The sequence below is a fragment of the Schistocerca piceifrons genome, chromosome 2 (assembly GCF_021461385.2).
Source record: "Schistocerca piceifrons isolate TAMUIC-IGC-003096 chromosome 2, iqSchPice1.1, whole genome shotgun sequence".
NCBI classification, from domain to species: Eukaryota; Metazoa; Arthropoda; class Insecta; order Orthoptera; family Acrididae; genus Schistocerca; species Schistocerca piceifrons.
In genome coordinates this window covers 334,790,969-334,808,099 of record NC_060139.1, presented here as the reverse complement: position 1 = coordinate 334,808,099, position 17,131 = coordinate 334,790,969, and the positions used below count along the sequence as shown (strand labels likewise).

At 42.4% G+C, this 17,131-nt stretch overlaps 1 protein-coding gene across 1 annotated transcript in view; it reads left to right on the top strand.

Annotated features, from left to right (window-relative positions):
• LOC124777316 (general transcription and DNA repair factor IIH helicase subunit XPD) overlaps positions 1 to 17,131 on the top strand; it is a 59,281-nt gene that overhangs the window by 16,524 nt on the left and 25,626 nt on the right. Inside the window, exons 8-10 of the mRNA XM_047252671.1 lie at positions 7,590 to 7,758; positions 15,309 to 15,497; positions 15,584 to 15,755. Of these exons, the coding sequence (XP_047108627.1) occupies positions 7,590 to 7,758; positions 15,309 to 15,497; positions 15,584 to 15,755 (530 nt within the window). The remainder of the gene's footprint in view (positions 1 to 7,589; positions 7,759 to 15,308; positions 15,498 to 15,583; positions 15,756 to 17,131) is intronic.

Sequence of the window (17,131 nt, the reverse complement as noted above, 5' to 3'; positions counted from 1 at the left end):
AGACGTCTCTCCATTGATAACAACATGCTGTGTTCTGTTTGCTAAAAACTCTTCAATCCAGCCACACAGCTGGTCTGATATTCCGTAGGCTCTTACTTTGTTTATCAGGCGACAGTGCGGAACTGTATCGAACGCCTTCCGGAAGTCAAGAAAAATAGCATCTACCTGGGAGCCTGTATATAATATAAGGCGAGTTGGGTCTCACACGATCGCTGTTTCTGGAATCCATGTTGATTCCTACATAGTAGATTCTGGGTTTCCAGAAATGACATGATACGCGAGCAAAAAACATGTTCTAAAATTCTACAAGAGATCGACGTAAGAGATATAGGTCTATAGTTTTGCGCATCTGTCCAGCGTCTTGTTGCCTAATTGTCTCTTCAACCAGTTTCCATAGATCTCAGCAGAAACATGTAAACAGTAGACCAGCTTCGCTGATTTTCACATGCTCATTCTCATGTATCAGGCCAAAACAGTCTGCCCTTTCTCAAAGTTACTTGTTAGAGACTTTCCCCATTTGTGACCTGTAGCGTCACTACAATGGTATACCATTTGTCTCTGCTCTGCTTATATACTTTCCTTACCACATCATGTGCCCACAGTGCCATGGGTGACATTTGAACATGGACAGTGCTCATAATATTTCGGCTCTTTAGTGTGTACCATAATTTGCCTTGACTAATCAGAATATTTTTCACATTCATCATATAACTTTTGTATGGAAAACATTTCCTTGAATCATTGTCATATTAAGTATGAACTGGAAAAGTTCAGTGATAAAATCTTCAATTTTAAATGTAGCATTGTTTTCAGTTCATTTCATTATATACCTCTCAGATCAGCAACTCTTAATTTCTACATTCCTGCCCAAGATGCTGGAGTTAGTGATCATGTGTGCATGAGGTGTGCCTGCTTTTTTGTGTGTGTGTGTGTGTGTGTGTGTGTGTGTGTGTGTGTGTGTGTGTGTGTGTGTGTGTGTGTGTGTGTGTCTCTTTACTGATGAAGGCTGTGGCCGAAAGCTATAGGTGAGTGTCTTATCATGTCTTCTTTACAGTAAGTGAGAATCTATCTTTTCCTACCTTGTTGATATTCCTACCTGAAGTCTCCATTGTTTGAGTAAAGATGCGCATAGTAGCACAATTAGATGATTTTAACAACTCAGATCCAACACAGCTCCCCTCTGCATAACCATCTACTAATGGAAGAGAGAGCTTTGGCACTTTCTGACAAAATCTGTTTCAAACACTTTGTTGGTATGTAAGATACAAATACAGATATTTTCATAAATATCAAAAATGAAAAATAGAGGTGTTGATTTCAAATATGAAAAGAGGAAAATATTGTTTAAAAGTTACAGGAGTTGCATAGAAATGTGAAGACTAGTGAGTTATTTCATAACTGTGATGATGTGCTACAGGGAGGATAAGAAGAGAGACAGTTGCTTAGGTGCACAGAGATGTTCTAAAGTAAAACTTTAGACGGAATTTTCACACTCTAACCTTGAAGTGTATATTGGCAATGCCTGTCGCAAGTTGTTGCAGAAAGTTATGATAGCAGTACAGCTTATTTGTATAGTTTGTGATGTGGTGGGATGATTTTGTTTCGCTCACCAGAGAAATGTTCAAGTATTTAATATAACAACTTTATAATACAGTATACCACATGCTAGAATGGGATCAAATTGAACTTAAACTTTTTTACATAGGGTCAAATAACCACAAACGCTTAATAAATAATTTAATACTGAGTTTTCATTTTCCATCCTTTAGCGTTTCTTTTATTCATATTTGTGTACTGCTGGTGGTCTGTGAATTCAAGTAAACAGAAAATAATTAAAAACAGAACTATCAGCTTCACTACCGATCAGTCAGTCACAACAATCAAAATTTTATATTCACCTTTGTTGACTTTGCCAACTCACAGACAAATTGTCACCTTTCAACCTATTCTACAATTTGAGCTCCATTTAACTTAGATTTAATATTCACATTCATTGTCTTCACCAACTCTCAACAAGACTCACATTCCAATCCAACCTACACCTTGGGCTATGTTATAGATCAATCTTGCCATCACAATGTAGATTTCATCTTTCAGAAGAAATAATTAATAGTATTTCAGTTTATCAGATGTTAATTAGCTGTGTATTAATACATTTTTAAGATATTCAATAACAAAAATGTCTTGTGCAGCAGAAGCAGAATGTGAAGGAAAGGCTGTTCACAAAATGTGATTAGTTCATATGTCCATGCCATAAAGATACCTGGTTAACAACTATTTATGACTACCAAGTACCATCCTTACATTGGCTGCCTCCAACTAGCCAGATACGCTATACCAAAATCTGCACTGTGATGTGGACAAGTTTGTAAAGTTTGGCCCATTTGTACTGTGCATTGAGAACAGATAATTGTCTGTTGACAAGCATACCCTTGTTTCAATATTGAAGTCTTGGTAGTCAAATGGTTTCAGATAATTCTTTCTGAAACATGTTAGGTGTGTGTGTGTGTGTGTGTGTGTGTGTGTGTGTGTGTGTGTGTGTGTGTGTATATGTTAATAGATCTCCGAATGCTGTCTTAATTCAGACCCAGAGTGTATACGATCCGGGAGATCCAGGAAAAACCAGGGAATTTTTTCATCTGGGAGAAAACCAGGAAAAACCTGGGAATTGTTTAGAATTCTGGGAATTTTTCATTGTTTCAGTTTTCAGTTAAATTTTTGATTTTGGCTGGTAAGAAACAATACTCTAACAAAGGATATTACTGTAGCCCGGTACTGCAGAATAATACTGCAGCAACAAAACATGAACGAGAGAAAAAAGAAAATGAAAATAAAACTTAAGTTGCAAAGGAAAAGCTTCATATACAACAACAAAACACAGTGCTTCTACAAGCGTCTGCCAACAGCAGTGTGTCAAAGGCTTTAGAAAGACTGTGCAGTGCTTCATAACAACAAATTGCCTCCGATGAGTGTGATGTGACAACTGTTTAAATTAGATTTGTTTAAGCAGTTGCTTCTGGTTACATGCACAGTTGCTTCTGGTTACAGAAGTGTGGCTGGGTGCCGCTACCTAGTATTGCCCTGGTTCAGAAATATCGTAGACTCGGGGCTGATGCACAGAGCAGTCTGAGGTGTGGTGGGGAGGTGGGTTGTCTGTGGCCAGGAGCTATCAAGTGAATTAAAATACATTCACATAATTACGGAAGGCTAAAATATGTTGTTAGTTTCAGATTTTATTTCCACCTTTCTGGCAGTCAAGCATTAATCGCCTTACAGAACAATGAAGTTATTTTTGTCAGTTTGCTAAAGAGATTCGGCTTTTATTAATCCTTTCCACTGAGGCAGACAGTTTATTTGAAACGAAGTGTTTAATTTCACATTATTGGCTAGTTTCAACTGTTCACTGCATTTGAAGTGCACGTATGGCATTATGCCATAATAAAAAACCAAACATGAGATAATACAGTACTGGTACTCCAAGAAAATTTACATCCGAACCTGAACATACGAATGTGCACTGTAAGCCGAATTATGCATTTTAGTATGGTTCACGAAATTCCAATGCTCTTGAAGTATCCTCTGATGTCTTGTTTCTTTTATGACATAATGTTAGGTCTTTTAATGTTTTACACATACGGACATATGGGCTTCCTGCATCATCGTAGCTGCGCAAGCACGGTGATGCCTGTTATCTGGTGGTGTCTTGCAACTGCTGAAATGAACCTATTTCTAACAGGTCACAGGAAAATACTGTGAATGGTGGTTTGAAAAGCATTACATTCAAAACAAATTTCCTTTTACACAAGATGAACTATGTGCGAGAATGTACGATGAATTTCTTAAATCACAAAGCGTTTGACTCTCATTTAAAAATCAACTCTTTGAGAAGGACCATTTAGAAGAATTTCGAGCCCAGAAGATCAGACATTTACATTGTTACTCAAAATTTACTGGCACATTTGTGTGATGTATCTTAAAGTGTAACAAGCGCAAAAAAGATCAATATTATATGTTGAAGCTTAGCTTCTCTTCCAGCTTATTAATCTTCGAGACCAATATTATATGTGAATACGATGTATATTAATTTAAACCATTAACTTTCCTTATTTGTGTGTTCACGCTACTTAAGAGTGATCTTGCTATTGGCTGACTACATCATGTGTCTTATGCTGTCATCAGCTGGCGAGATCACGTGACGTGAGCTATCTCGATTTCAATGCTTCGTAAAGTGACATATAGTGTTTGGTGGAATTCAAATTTATACCTTCATAATAAGAAAAAATGCAGCGTACATGTAGCTGCACATCAAAGGTCTTTCAAAACGTGTTTTTCCCCCCTGAGTTTTGTTTTCTAAAGTGCCGGGAAATTCTATGTCTGTGTATAAAACCATAAATATTCAAAGGATTGACGAGTTTTACAGGGCCAAGGAAGAGTATTCTGTCACTTAACATGGAAAAAGTATATTTTCATCTGGGAGAAAGTTTATTTTTAACTGGGAGATATGGGAAAAATCTGGGAATTTCTTTTTTTCCTTGTCCGTGTATACGCCCTGAGACTACAGTGTGTTCTTTAAACCAAGTCTCAAAAGTTCTGTCAGTCAGACCTGTGTACTGTTAATGACATTCGTTGCACATAATCATATACACACTAAAAGCTATATATTTACAACCTAATTTGTATCGTGTTTTAGCTAAAAACAAGGAGTTTCACTTATGCAAAAGCCTGTTCCTGATCCAGTTGTCTGAAACTGTTGTGTTATTGTATCTGTCACCATGTGATTGAAACTAAACATTTGGTAGGACCAATAGAGACACATCTTGAAATCTTACAAACAACACCTAAGAGACATTTTTTGAACATCTTGTAAGAACTAGAAATATATGGGAATCACCTGAAAGAACCAGATAAACTACTCCATCTCCAATGTGACTTCAAGAATTTTATGTACCTCAAAAATTTTGGTGACAGACAGCCTGGATAAAATACTTAATGTCCAGTGTGACTTCAAGAATTTGACTTACTTAAGAATTTTGATGACATAATCACTGGTAGGAGAAGAATACCTTAGCAGCTCACCGCACTGACTGGAGACTTGGGCACAGGCGGACTGATCTCAGAGAACAAAAGCGTAATATACCTCAGACGCCTTCTCATGAAAACTCGGTGTAGTCACTTTAACGTAATTGTAAATTTTACCGAGGTGTTTCATTTATTAATGTTAGGTGCATTACTGCACAATATCAGTTCGTTTCCTCTCCCCATCTTATTTTCCCCCCCTTCCCAACTCGTAATCAATTATGTATGGGTCTTTATGGTACATAGCGGGTATAGGAAAATGCTAATGCCAAAAGATGTTGTCACAAGTGCGCTATTGTACTGTTTCCTTTATTTTAAAGGTTCAGCTATGTTCTTTTTAAAGAATTTTGACTTTTCACAACTCTTGATTGTCAGTTTGTATCATCTACTTACTCAAAACCACTTAAAAAGAATTAAGTTTTAAATATTTCCCATCTATATTATCTGCAGAAATAGTTACTTAATAATGTTTTATGTTTAGAACTGAAGATGATCATAAAATGTGATCGAAAATAGTTCTCATGTGGAAATGTTTGCAACTGATACTGTTACAATAAATATTTTAAACACTTGCTGAATCTCTCGTGACAGTGTGTTATCCATTTTTAAAAGTGACAATATTATTGTATTATTTCCTTCTCAGCACATCTGGTAAGTCCCCCTGACCTGGGGTTCTGAGTGACTTTTCTGAACTGTACCCCTTTCCCTAAACCTCTCCAGTCCTTTTCCTTCACCCGTCTTCCTCCCCCTTCAACACTTCTGCCAGAAGTAGGACCCACTGGCTCCGAAAGCTTGTAAAAGTTAAATCTTTTTGTTTGTGTGTTCTCCTGCTGCTGCTTGGTGAGTAAATGTTTTATCTATCCATTTACATTATGTTGTCAATATTATGAAAGGGATAGATTGCTTTCACCATATAGTGGAGATGCTGAGTTGCAGTTAGCAACAACAAATAGACTGTCAAACAAGTAAGCTTTCAGTCAAAAAAGCTTTAATTGGAGTTAGATCTCTCTCTCTCTCTCTCTCTCTCTCTCTCTCTTTCTCTTTCTCTCTCTCTCTCTCTCTCTTTCTTTCTTTCTTAGCAGCTAGAGCCAGTGATTGTGTGTGTGTGTGTGTGTGTGTGTGTTTTGTCTAATTCCGATGGAGGCCTTTTCAGCTGATAGCTTACTAGCTCAACAGGCTTTTTGTTGTGCCTATGCGCGACTCGACACCACTGCTATATGGTGAGTAGCAATCTATGCTTTTATGATATTGTCATTATTCCAGCCTTGGTTTCCATTATTAAAACTTTTTTCTGTGACTTGTCAAGGTGCCTCAATGCCGAAGGCACTTTTTGAATTAACTATCACAAATCACTGCGTGACACATCCCAATTAACATTTTGCTATATCAAGTCAGATAAATGCCCCAACGGTTCCATAAAAGTAGATGTGGCCAATTTCTTGCCACATCCTAGCCAACTTTATTTTTATTATCCACTTGCAATGACCTTAACATCACTTTTGTATTATTACAGAATAATAGAATTTAACTGATGCACTCATATTTAATATTGTGTAGCTGTCAAACTGATGTAAGATAAAGCAGTTTCAGTGTAAAGGTTGGTTTTGATTACCACAGTATTTTGCTAGGCCTGGTCCTGTTGGAGGTGTTATGACATTGCTTTCATCTGACCTTTTAATTGACGTAACTGGTCAGTCATAGGGGACCCACAGTCAAACATGAACTCCGAACCATGATGCAATTTGGAAATTTTTGCAGTCCACTTAAACATTTTTGAAATTAATTGACAATGTTTTAATTCAATTAATTTTTTGAGGTTCTTTCAAGGAGTTGATTCTTTATGCATTAATAAAGTCAAAGAAAAAAATGAAATACCACTTACATATGAACTATTTATAAATGGTGATAGGTGAGCACAGAAAATGTATAAACGGAATGGTAAAAAGAGATTGTTTATCTTTACTGATGTAGTCCCATATTGTATGAATTCTGCCTCCTATTTTGTGTGTTCATTTATTAGCTGTAGTTTTTATCTTGTTTATTATTAGTTATTACTGTATGGAGACATCACAAAGTTAATGACAGTTTGTATGTGATGCTTAAAATATTACTCTTCTGTTTTTGCAGTGTTGTGTATGTCACAAAGGAAAACCTGAATTGTAATAAGCATGTCTTATAATATCTAGAATTAACCCCTTAATGCCTGAATAAATTTCTAGGTGAAAGATAAAAATAAAACATCTTGGTGCTTTGGAGATACTCGAAACACTCATGAGAATGCAGCCCTTGTCATAAGCATTGGTAGCTTCATGAAGAATCAGGATGTGCCGCCACTGGCATTTAAAAACAGCAAACCTTCCAGTTATTAGCACAGCATTGGTATGATGTGAATTCATGACAGTCGGCATTAAGGGGTTAAAGAGCATTGCCCAGGAACTCTGATTCATTGGTGTTTCTCAGAAAAACATTAAAGTGATAAACTGTCTAATTGAGAATAATAAATATCTTTACAGAGGTAGTGCCGGGAAACATTCGAAATGCTGAGCACTTTGTTGCCTTTCTAAAGCGATTTGTGGAGTACCTGAAAACACGTCTTAGAGTCCAGCATGTGGTTCAGGAATCGCCAGCTGGTTTCCTCAAGGATGTTGCACAGAAGGTCTGCATTGAAAGGAAACCACTGAGGTTAATATGAGCATATATTAAAAATGAGTAGATCTTCAAGATGTCTTTCATAATGTCTGTATTATATGTACCTCCTGTATCTCTTGTAGTCATTCTAATTTATCTTATAATTGCAATATTATGTGGGAGAATTCTGTAGTTGTACTCTGTTAATGCATACCACATGCTTAAGGTGAATGATGGAACATTTTCTTAAAAATAACATGGCCAATGCAGTGCCACACCCCTCCACTATCAGAGCATGTTCCATGTCTCTAAAATTATGTCCCAGTCTTTATTCGTCTCCCACACCCGTCTTTTTTAAATCACTTTGTATCCAAGCCATGTGCTGTATTCTTCATTGCCACAACCATTCCCTGATTTCACCTACTGCAGTATAGAAAAAAGTTGTGTATTTGACATCATATATAGTAGTTTGACCATAGCAGTGATTGAGTGGATATTTTGAATTGTGTGTGTGTGTGTGTGTGTGTGTGTGTGTGTGTGTGTGTGAACTAAATTACAGTACCTCATTAGGAACCCAATTTATTTTCTTTGTTTTAGACAAATGCCCCGCTGCGGATTCGGGGGTAAGAATAGGCACGCGGTATTCCTGCCTGTCGTAAGAGGCGTCTAAAAGGAGTCTCAACTGTTTTGGCCTTTAATGTGATGGTCCCCTAAGGGGTTTGACCCCTCCATTTCACAATTTTCCGTTAGTGCGTACCATTTGGGGAAGGACGCCTTACGTGGTGCATTCTATATCCATCTTGCCGTAAGATCTGGCACACCAGATATTGTCATGGAGTTGGACTTACACCGAGCATCCAGCCACATCAGCTGCAGTGTGTTCCGGGTAGCATACATTCCCTCCATTGTGCACTTCGATCTTTGCCTTCGTGATATACATGGATATTCGACACCTGACATCCAGCACAGTAGCCAGTCCGTTGTGGTGGGGTTGTCCTGTACCCTCTTGGTGGTAGCCACCTGACTACACAGGGATTGCACTGCTGATGCCTGAGCTGCTACCTCCCCACGTATGCCGAGGAGTAGATGCCTATCCCTCTGGGGCATCAGGACTCCCGGCAAAGGCCATCCTGCCAGGTGGTCTTTGCTGTGGCTGGGTGGCATCCGTGGGGAGAGCCCCTGGTCGGAGTAGGTGGCATCAGGGCGGATGACCCGCAATGAAGCGTGGTACATCATTTCTCGCTGGTGGGCCTCCACCAGCAGTCTCTAAGCGATCGAGGTCTAACCTCAACGGCAAGCAATACGATCCAAGATCATTTCCCTCCCTGGCCACTCCATGGGAGGAATGTATAGCTAAAGAAGGCAGTGGAGATTATTCATCCCGGTACCTCATCTGTACGCGAGTTGATGGTGAATCATTTATTCTGACCAAGCCTCAGTTTTTTGTGGAGCATATAGAGGACAAGTTCGGGGAGGTGGAGGGCTTATCCAAAATGCGCTTTGGTTCAGTTCTCATCAAAACAGCATCCTATGCCCAGTCACGGAGGTTGCTCGCTTGTGACAAGTTGGGGGATGTTTCAGTTAGCATCAACATGGTCCAGGGTATTATATTCCACAGGGATCTTCTTCTGCAGTCCGACGATGAACTACGCGCCAACCTCGAACGACGAGGTGTTCACTTTGTCCCGCGCATCCATCGGGGTCCGAGGGATATCCTGCTTCATCTTGGCCTTCGAGGGTGATGTCTTACCCGCTTTACCACTGTGATGTAAAGCCATATATCCCTCCTACAATGCGATGTTTTAAATGCTGAAAGTTTGGGCATATGTCATCTCGATGTACTTCCAGCATCACGTGTCAAGATTGTGGACGTCCTTCACATCCCAATACTCCATATGCCCCGCCTCCTATCTGTGTTAACTGTGTAGAACACCATTCCCCCTGCTCGCCGGACTGTAGGATTTTCCAGAAAGAACAGAAGATAATGGAATATAAGACCCTGGACCGCCTGACATATACCAAAGCTAAGCGGAAATATGAGAGGCTCCATCCTGTGCCAATGACATCCACCTACGCCGCTGCTGCAACAACGGTTCTCCCATCGTCATATACGGTTGGCTCTAAGATCGGTCAGAATCCCCCGGCCCCCTTGATTGTGAGGGGGCTCTTCACTCCCTGTTGCTCCTGCTCCATCTACTTCAGGAGCAACACCCCCCAACCATCGGGACACCTGTTCCCACTTCCCAGCCAGAGAAGCGTAAGACTTCTTCGGCTACTCTCACCAGGAAAGGGTCCCTTGGGGACCTCCTTTCGTAAGTTCTGACCAGCGGAAAAGTGGACACCTGCAAGTGGCTGAAACAACCACCAGTCGCTTGTCGTAGGGCCTCACGGTCATCGTCCGTCCCTGAGACTGACCCAGTGAGGCCCTCCCAGCCTGAACTGCTGAAGGCACGCCGCGAGAAGCAGAAAAAGAAGGTTCGCAAGAATCACAACAGTGCGGTGGCACCCGTCCCACTGCTTCCTACGTGCTCCGCGTCTGAGGATGAGGTCGAGATTCTGGCGTCTGCTGAAGACCTGGATCTCACCGGACCCTCGGACACAATGAATGTCATTCGCACGGGTACTGAATCGGTGGCAGCCAGTGACCCAGCGGCGTAATCTGTCTCCCCAGTCCTTTCACACCTTTTTCAGCCATGGACAATATCATCCTCCAGTGGAACTGCAGCGCTTTCTTCCACAGCTGAGCTCCGACAACTTATCAGCCTTCACTCTTTTGCTCTACATTGCTCTTCAGGAAACTTGGTTTCCAGCGATGCGAACCCCCGGCCGCCATGGCTATCATGGTTATTATAAGAACCGGGCAGCTTATGAAAGGGTATCTGGTGGCGTCTGCATCTATGTCCTTCACTCTCTTCACAACGAGTCTGTCCCTCTACAAACGCCTTTAGAGGCTGTCGCTGTTCGGGTGTGGACGCCACAGGCTGTTACTGTCTGCAGTCTGTATCTTCCACCGGATGGTGATGTCCCACAGCATGTCCTCACTGCGCTGATAGCCCAATTGCCGCCACCTTTCTTGTTATTGGGCGACTTCAATGCCCATAACCCTCTGTGGGGTGGGTCAGTGGCAACAGGTCGAGGCGCCACCGTTGAACATGTATTGGCACAGCTCGAGCTTTCCATTTTAAATGATGGTGCCTTCACAGATTTCAGTGTGGCGCATGGCAAGTACTCTTTCTAATGACACCATTGATGCAGTGGTTCACTCGGTCACCATCAGCATCATTACTGCTGCAGAATCTGCCATTCCCCGTTCTTCTGGGTCCCCTCGGTGGAGGACTGTGCCTTGGTGGTCACCTGAGATCGCTGAGGCAATTAAGGATCGCCAGCGGGCACTCCAGCGTCACAAGCACCATCCATCTTTAGAACACCTCATCGCCTTCAAACAGCTGCATGCGCGGGCCCACCGCCTTATCCGCCAACGCAAGCAGGAGTGCTGGGAACGGTATGTTTCCACTATTGGCCTCCATGTTTCTCCATCGCAGGTTTGGACAAAGATTAGATGCCTCTATGGCTATCGGACCCCTGTCAGCGTCCTTGCGCTGTCGCTGAATGGGGCAATTTGTACTGACTCCGACATAATTGCCAACGGCGTAGCAGACCATTTTGCTCTCTGTTCCGCATCTGTGAATTACCCACTGGCTTTCCGCTCCATTAAAGAGTGGTTGGAACATCAGAGCCTTTCATTTCACACGCGCCATCATGAATCCTACAATGTCCCATTCACTGAGTGGGAACTCCACAGTGCCCTAGCCGCTTGCCCTGATACAGCTCCCGGGCCAGATCACATCCACTGTCAGGTGCTGAAACACCTCTCAGTGGACTGCCAGCGACGCCTCCTCGACCTTTGCAACCGCATCTGGGTCGAGGGTGAGTTTCCATCGCAATGGCAGGAAAGTATTGTTATCCCTGTCTTGAAACCTGGCAAGAACCCATTGGAAGTGGACAGCTACCGCCCTATTAGCCTCACCAACGTTCTTTGTAAGTTGCTCGAACGCATGGTGAGCCGGCGGTTGAGTTGGGTACTCTAGTCTCGGGGCCTTCTAGCTCTGTCTCAGGGTGGCTTCCATAAAGGCCGCTCTGCCGCCGACAATCTGGTGAGCCTGGAGTCAGCCATCCGTACGGCCCTTTGCCCGCCATCAGCACCTCCTCGCTGTCTTTTTCGACAATGCGGAAAGTGTATGATATGACATGACGCCATCACATCCTCTCTACGCTTCATGGTTGGGGTCTTCTGGGTCCACTGCCGATTTTCATCTGAAATTTTCTGTCGCATCAAACCTTCCGCGTGCAAGTCGCGGCCTCCCATAGCGCATCCCCCCCCCGCCGCCCGAGTTCAGGAGAACGGAGTGCCACAGGGATCTGTTTTAAGTGTCTGCCTGTTTTTAATTGCAATTAACGGGCTCGCTGCTGCAGTGGGAACGTCTGTCTCAGCATCCTTGTATGCTGACAACTTCTGCCTCTACTATAGCTGCATTGGCATTGCAGCTGCTGAACATCAGTGTTGGGCTGTAGTGCATGGCTTCCGCTTTTCGGCTGCCAAGACCTGCGTTATGCATTTCTGCCGGCGATGAACAGTTCACCGTGAGCCGCGGCTTTATCTTTCTGGCAAACTTCTTGCTGTGGTGGAGACACATCGTTTTTTGGGTGTTTTTGATTTTTGATGCTCGGTTGACTTGGCTCCCACATATTCGGTAGCTTAAACAGATGTGTTGGCGGCATCTTAATGGTCTGCGATGCTTGAGCTACACCAGCTGGGGCGCCAACCGATCTACCCTCTTACGGCTCTACAGGCGTTAATCCAGTTCCGTCTTGATTATGGGAGCCTGGCTTATGGTTCTGCATCCCCATCTGCATTGCGGGTGCTGGACACAAACCTTCACAGCAGGATCCATCTTGCGACTGGTGCTTTCCGAACCAGCCCTGTGGACAGCATACTTGTGGAGGCAGGTGTCCCTCCACTGCGGTTACGGCGCCAACATTTACTGGCCGCTTACGCTACGCATGTTTGTAGCTTGCCCGAGCATACTAACTATCGTCTTCTGTTCCCACAGTCGGTCGTCCATCTCCCGGGTTGTACAATCGCGGTCCACGTAAGAGAGCTTATCTCCGGGCTTAGGGTTTTCCCTCTTCCACCTCCTTTCTGGGCCCCTCTGCGTACACCCCCGTGGTGTGTGCCTCGACCTTGCCTTCGGCTCGAATTGGCACTGGGCCCGAAGGACTCAGTCCCTCAGGAGGCCTTCCGCTGCCGCTTTTTATCCAACCTTGCCACGTATCAGCGCTCTGGCATGTTTTACACTGACAGTTCGATGGTTGCTGGTCGTGTCGGTTATGCTCTAACTCTAGGGGACTATTACGAACAATGATCCTTGCCGGCTGGCTGCAGTGTTTTCGCTGCTGAGCTGGTCGCCATCTATCGTGCCCTAGAGTATATCCGCTCCTGCTCAGGTGAGCCCTTCGTTATCTGTAGCGACTCCCTGAGCAGTTTACGAGCTACCGACCAGTGTTTCCCTTACTCTCATCTGGCGATGGCTGTCCAGGAGTCCCTCCATGCTTTTGCCCGTTGCGGCCGCTCTGTGGTATTTGTGTGGACCCCAGGCCATGTTGGGATACCCGGCAATGAACATGTAGACCGCCTGGTGAAAGAGGCCACCAGTAAACCATCTCTGGACATTGGCCTCCCGGCGACTGATTTGCGTGCAATCTTACCCTGCAAAATTTTCGAACTATGGGACACTGAATGGCGCAACCTGACCACACCAAACAAACTCCATCCTATTAAGGCGACGACGGATGTGTGGCGGTTGTCCATGCGAGCCACTTGCCGGGTCTCAGTAGTCCTTTGTCGGCTCCACATTGGCCACACCCACTTGACACACAGCCATTTACTGCACCATGCGGACCCACCTCTATGTCGCTGCGGGTCGGCTTTGATGGTGGTCCACATTTCGTTGCCCTGTCCAGTTTTAACTGTGCTCAGGCAGACGTTTGCGCTGCCTGATACGCTCCCTGCCCTTTTAACTGATGACTCTGCTATGGCAGGCTTAGTTTTGCATTTTATTTGGGCAGGGGGTTTTTATCATTTGCTCTAAGTGTTTAACTTTATTTAGTGTTGAGTCTGGCTTTTGGCCTACGGTTTTAGATTGAGTTTTTAATATGTTTCTCTGTGGTTGGCTTTTCCTTTTTTTCTCTATGGTCGACCGACCACCGTCACACTCTGTGTGATTTTAATTTGTTTTGTCTGGTCTTTGTCTAAGTTTCTCTTGTCCTGTGTCGTCTGTCATCTTTTCCTTGTTCACTTTTATTCTGTGTGGGTGTTTTTAAGTTTTGGAAAAAGGGACCAATGACCGTAGCAGTCCGGTCCCTTCCCTCCCACAAACCAACTAACCAACCAGACAAATGGATGGCATCAGATGGCATTATTTCTGGGAATTTCTTTCTACAGGATTGATTTTTCTACTTATTTACAAAGAATGACTAGGAGGAGGGATAGTGGTAGAGAAAAGTATTATTAGTGTGATCTGATGTATACGATAATAGGGTGTGTCAATACTAGAGGAGCCGGCCTCAGTGGCCGTGCGGTTCTAGGCGCTCCAGTCCGGAGCCGCACTGCTGCTACGGTCGCAGGTTCGAATCCTGCCTCGGGCATGGATGTGTGTGATGTCCTTAGGTTAGGTAGGTTTAAGTAGTTCTAAGTTCTAGGGAACTGATGACCACAGCAGTTGAGTCCCATAGTGCTCAGAGCCAATACTAGAGGTGTGGAGGAAGTTCTGGATGTTGAAAGCAGTGGTTCAGTGATGACTTCCTCCTTCCGGTCGGAGAGACTGGGCTTGATACAGGAGTTGTCCTCCTCTGGTATTTCCAGCTACTCCACAGGAGGACACTCTCATTTGTAGTACCTGTGGTGTACCTGTATCAGTAGACACATTTTAATGGAGTTCATTTCATATTCTGGCTGGTATATTAACAAGTCACATGGCTTCTGTTATAGTTTAGGACAAGGTGTGTGTTTTAGATGTTTTATAATTTTGTATATTTTGTTGACTGTAGCCTAAGCAGTTAGGTTCAAAATTTAATTGGGTTTCAGAATGGCTACCCTGTCCATTTTTGATTTGTGGTCAGCCCCACACACATTTTTTGTGAGATATTTTAGTTTTTCTCTAGTCCCTTATTTTATTACAGGTGTCAATAACTTTGTACACATTTTATCATTAGCATATGTATTTGAGTGTTTGTGTGTTTTATATTTATTTTAGTGGAAAATTCTAATTGTTACTGTTTTTAACATTATTCATCTCTGTGTATGGGCACAATTGACCATGATGTTGTGGTCATTAAATCCTACCACTACTGCTACCTACACTATGCCACACCACACCATTCCATTCCATAGACAAGCATAAATTGCGTAAGTGCTGCGCAAAGTAAAATGGCTGCAGTGTGATGGAGAGACCTTTTTTTTCCAAACACAATATATTTTACTTTCTGTATGACTACCGCAAGTAATTTTGTTAATAGTGATGTGTTTCTCTGTTGTTTTGGTTCAGGTTTTGCCATGAACGTCTGACTTCATTGTTAAAGACTCTGGAGATATCTGATCTGACAGACTTTTCCCCACTGGTTCTTATTACCCATTTAGCAACACTTGTAGCAACATACACGAAAGGCTTTACTATTATTGTGGAGCCATTTGATGATAAAACTCCAACAGTATCAAATCCCATACTTCATTTCAGGTTGGTATAACAAATTTCCTTAAAATTGTTTGTTATTTACATTTTATATTACGTAGACTCAAACCATGAAACTTATTTTCTTGTAGTTGCCTGGATTCATCAATTGCTGTTAAGCCAGTATTTGACCGCTTTCAGTCTGTGGTAATTACTTCGGGTACACTATCTCCTCTGGACATGTATCCAAAGATACTGGATTTTCACCCTGTTATCATGAGTTCATTTACTATGACATTAGCGAGGCCTTGTCTTCTTCCAATGGTGAGTAATTAGTTTGTACACCATAAAGATGCACTGGTGTAATGTTTGCATGTATCATCATCATGTCATATAGGTGTATGACACTAACTTGTCAGGTAAGGACAGTATAACTGCTTACCCTGTATTTCAGTGGTCACTTCAGTTATTTGTCAAAAAATATTTACAGAATAAAAAGTGTATCTGTGCTCAACCTGCATGTTGATTGGAATGCTATAGTCCTTTATTAGGCATGAGTCTCTGTAGCCTACCTCCCACAAGTGAACTTAAGTCAGTCATTTAAAGGGGGAACTACTGTTTAATGCTGACTCTAGGCTGTGGGGCACCTGACATTGCCCACAAGATTCAAATCATTACCAGAGGTGGCAAATGACAGAAGAAAATTCTAGCACTGTGTGTGGATTGAACATCAAATGTTTGGGTTTGTAGTCTGACATCCACTTGGCCAGCAAATTAAGCCAAAAATGATAACAGACAGATTGTTTGACATCCATTAGGTAAAAATGATACCAGTTGTTGGCATGCCATCTTAAGTCTGGCACACCTAGCTGTAATTAACAAAAAAGTGGTAGAATTATGAATATCAAGATTTTGGAATTATTCTTTCACTGAGAAGTAAGGAAAGAAGGTGGGGAAAGGGAAAGGTATTTGACGTGATTAAAAATATAACGGAAATAAGTAAATCGTGTATCAAAGGGTAAATGAAAATATTCCAAGTAAATGGAATAGGAACTTCAACAATTCTATATCCAAGTACATTTCAGACTTTCAATACAGAAATAAAAACAATACAATTGATGAATTGTGTTTGTTTCAAGGTTATGTTGTCTCTAGTGCCTCCTTTTCCAGTACACACTGACTGAGCACTATCTTTTCACTTTGACGGAAGCATTATCAAGTCACAAATGCAGTTAACAGATAATAAAACATTCCCTCTGCCATCCAGTCATCTAATATCTTTTAATTTTTATGTATGGTCAGGCTTACTTTATGAAACATTTTACCTTCTGTTCTGATTAAAATTATGTGCATTGAACAGCAATGTCCAGATGTACCAGCTCATCCTTCTGCACACAGTTGGCTGCAACAGAAAGCAAACTAATTACATTCAGCAGCCTTATAAGCACAGCTCACATTTGGAATAAGTGGGGAGAAATTCCTGTATCATATATGGGATGACTTCCGTTGCAAAGCATTTTATGGAAGTAGTTTAGATTCTCATGTCTGCCACTGGAACCTGCTGCTCAAACTGCTATTACTAGCTTAAGTACACAACCAGTGATCTTTCAATGATGCTGCCTTAAACCCTGAATAGTAGTAATATGGATAAGCCAACAGCTGTGCCCACACAGCAGCATTGCCTAACAACTTCATAGATC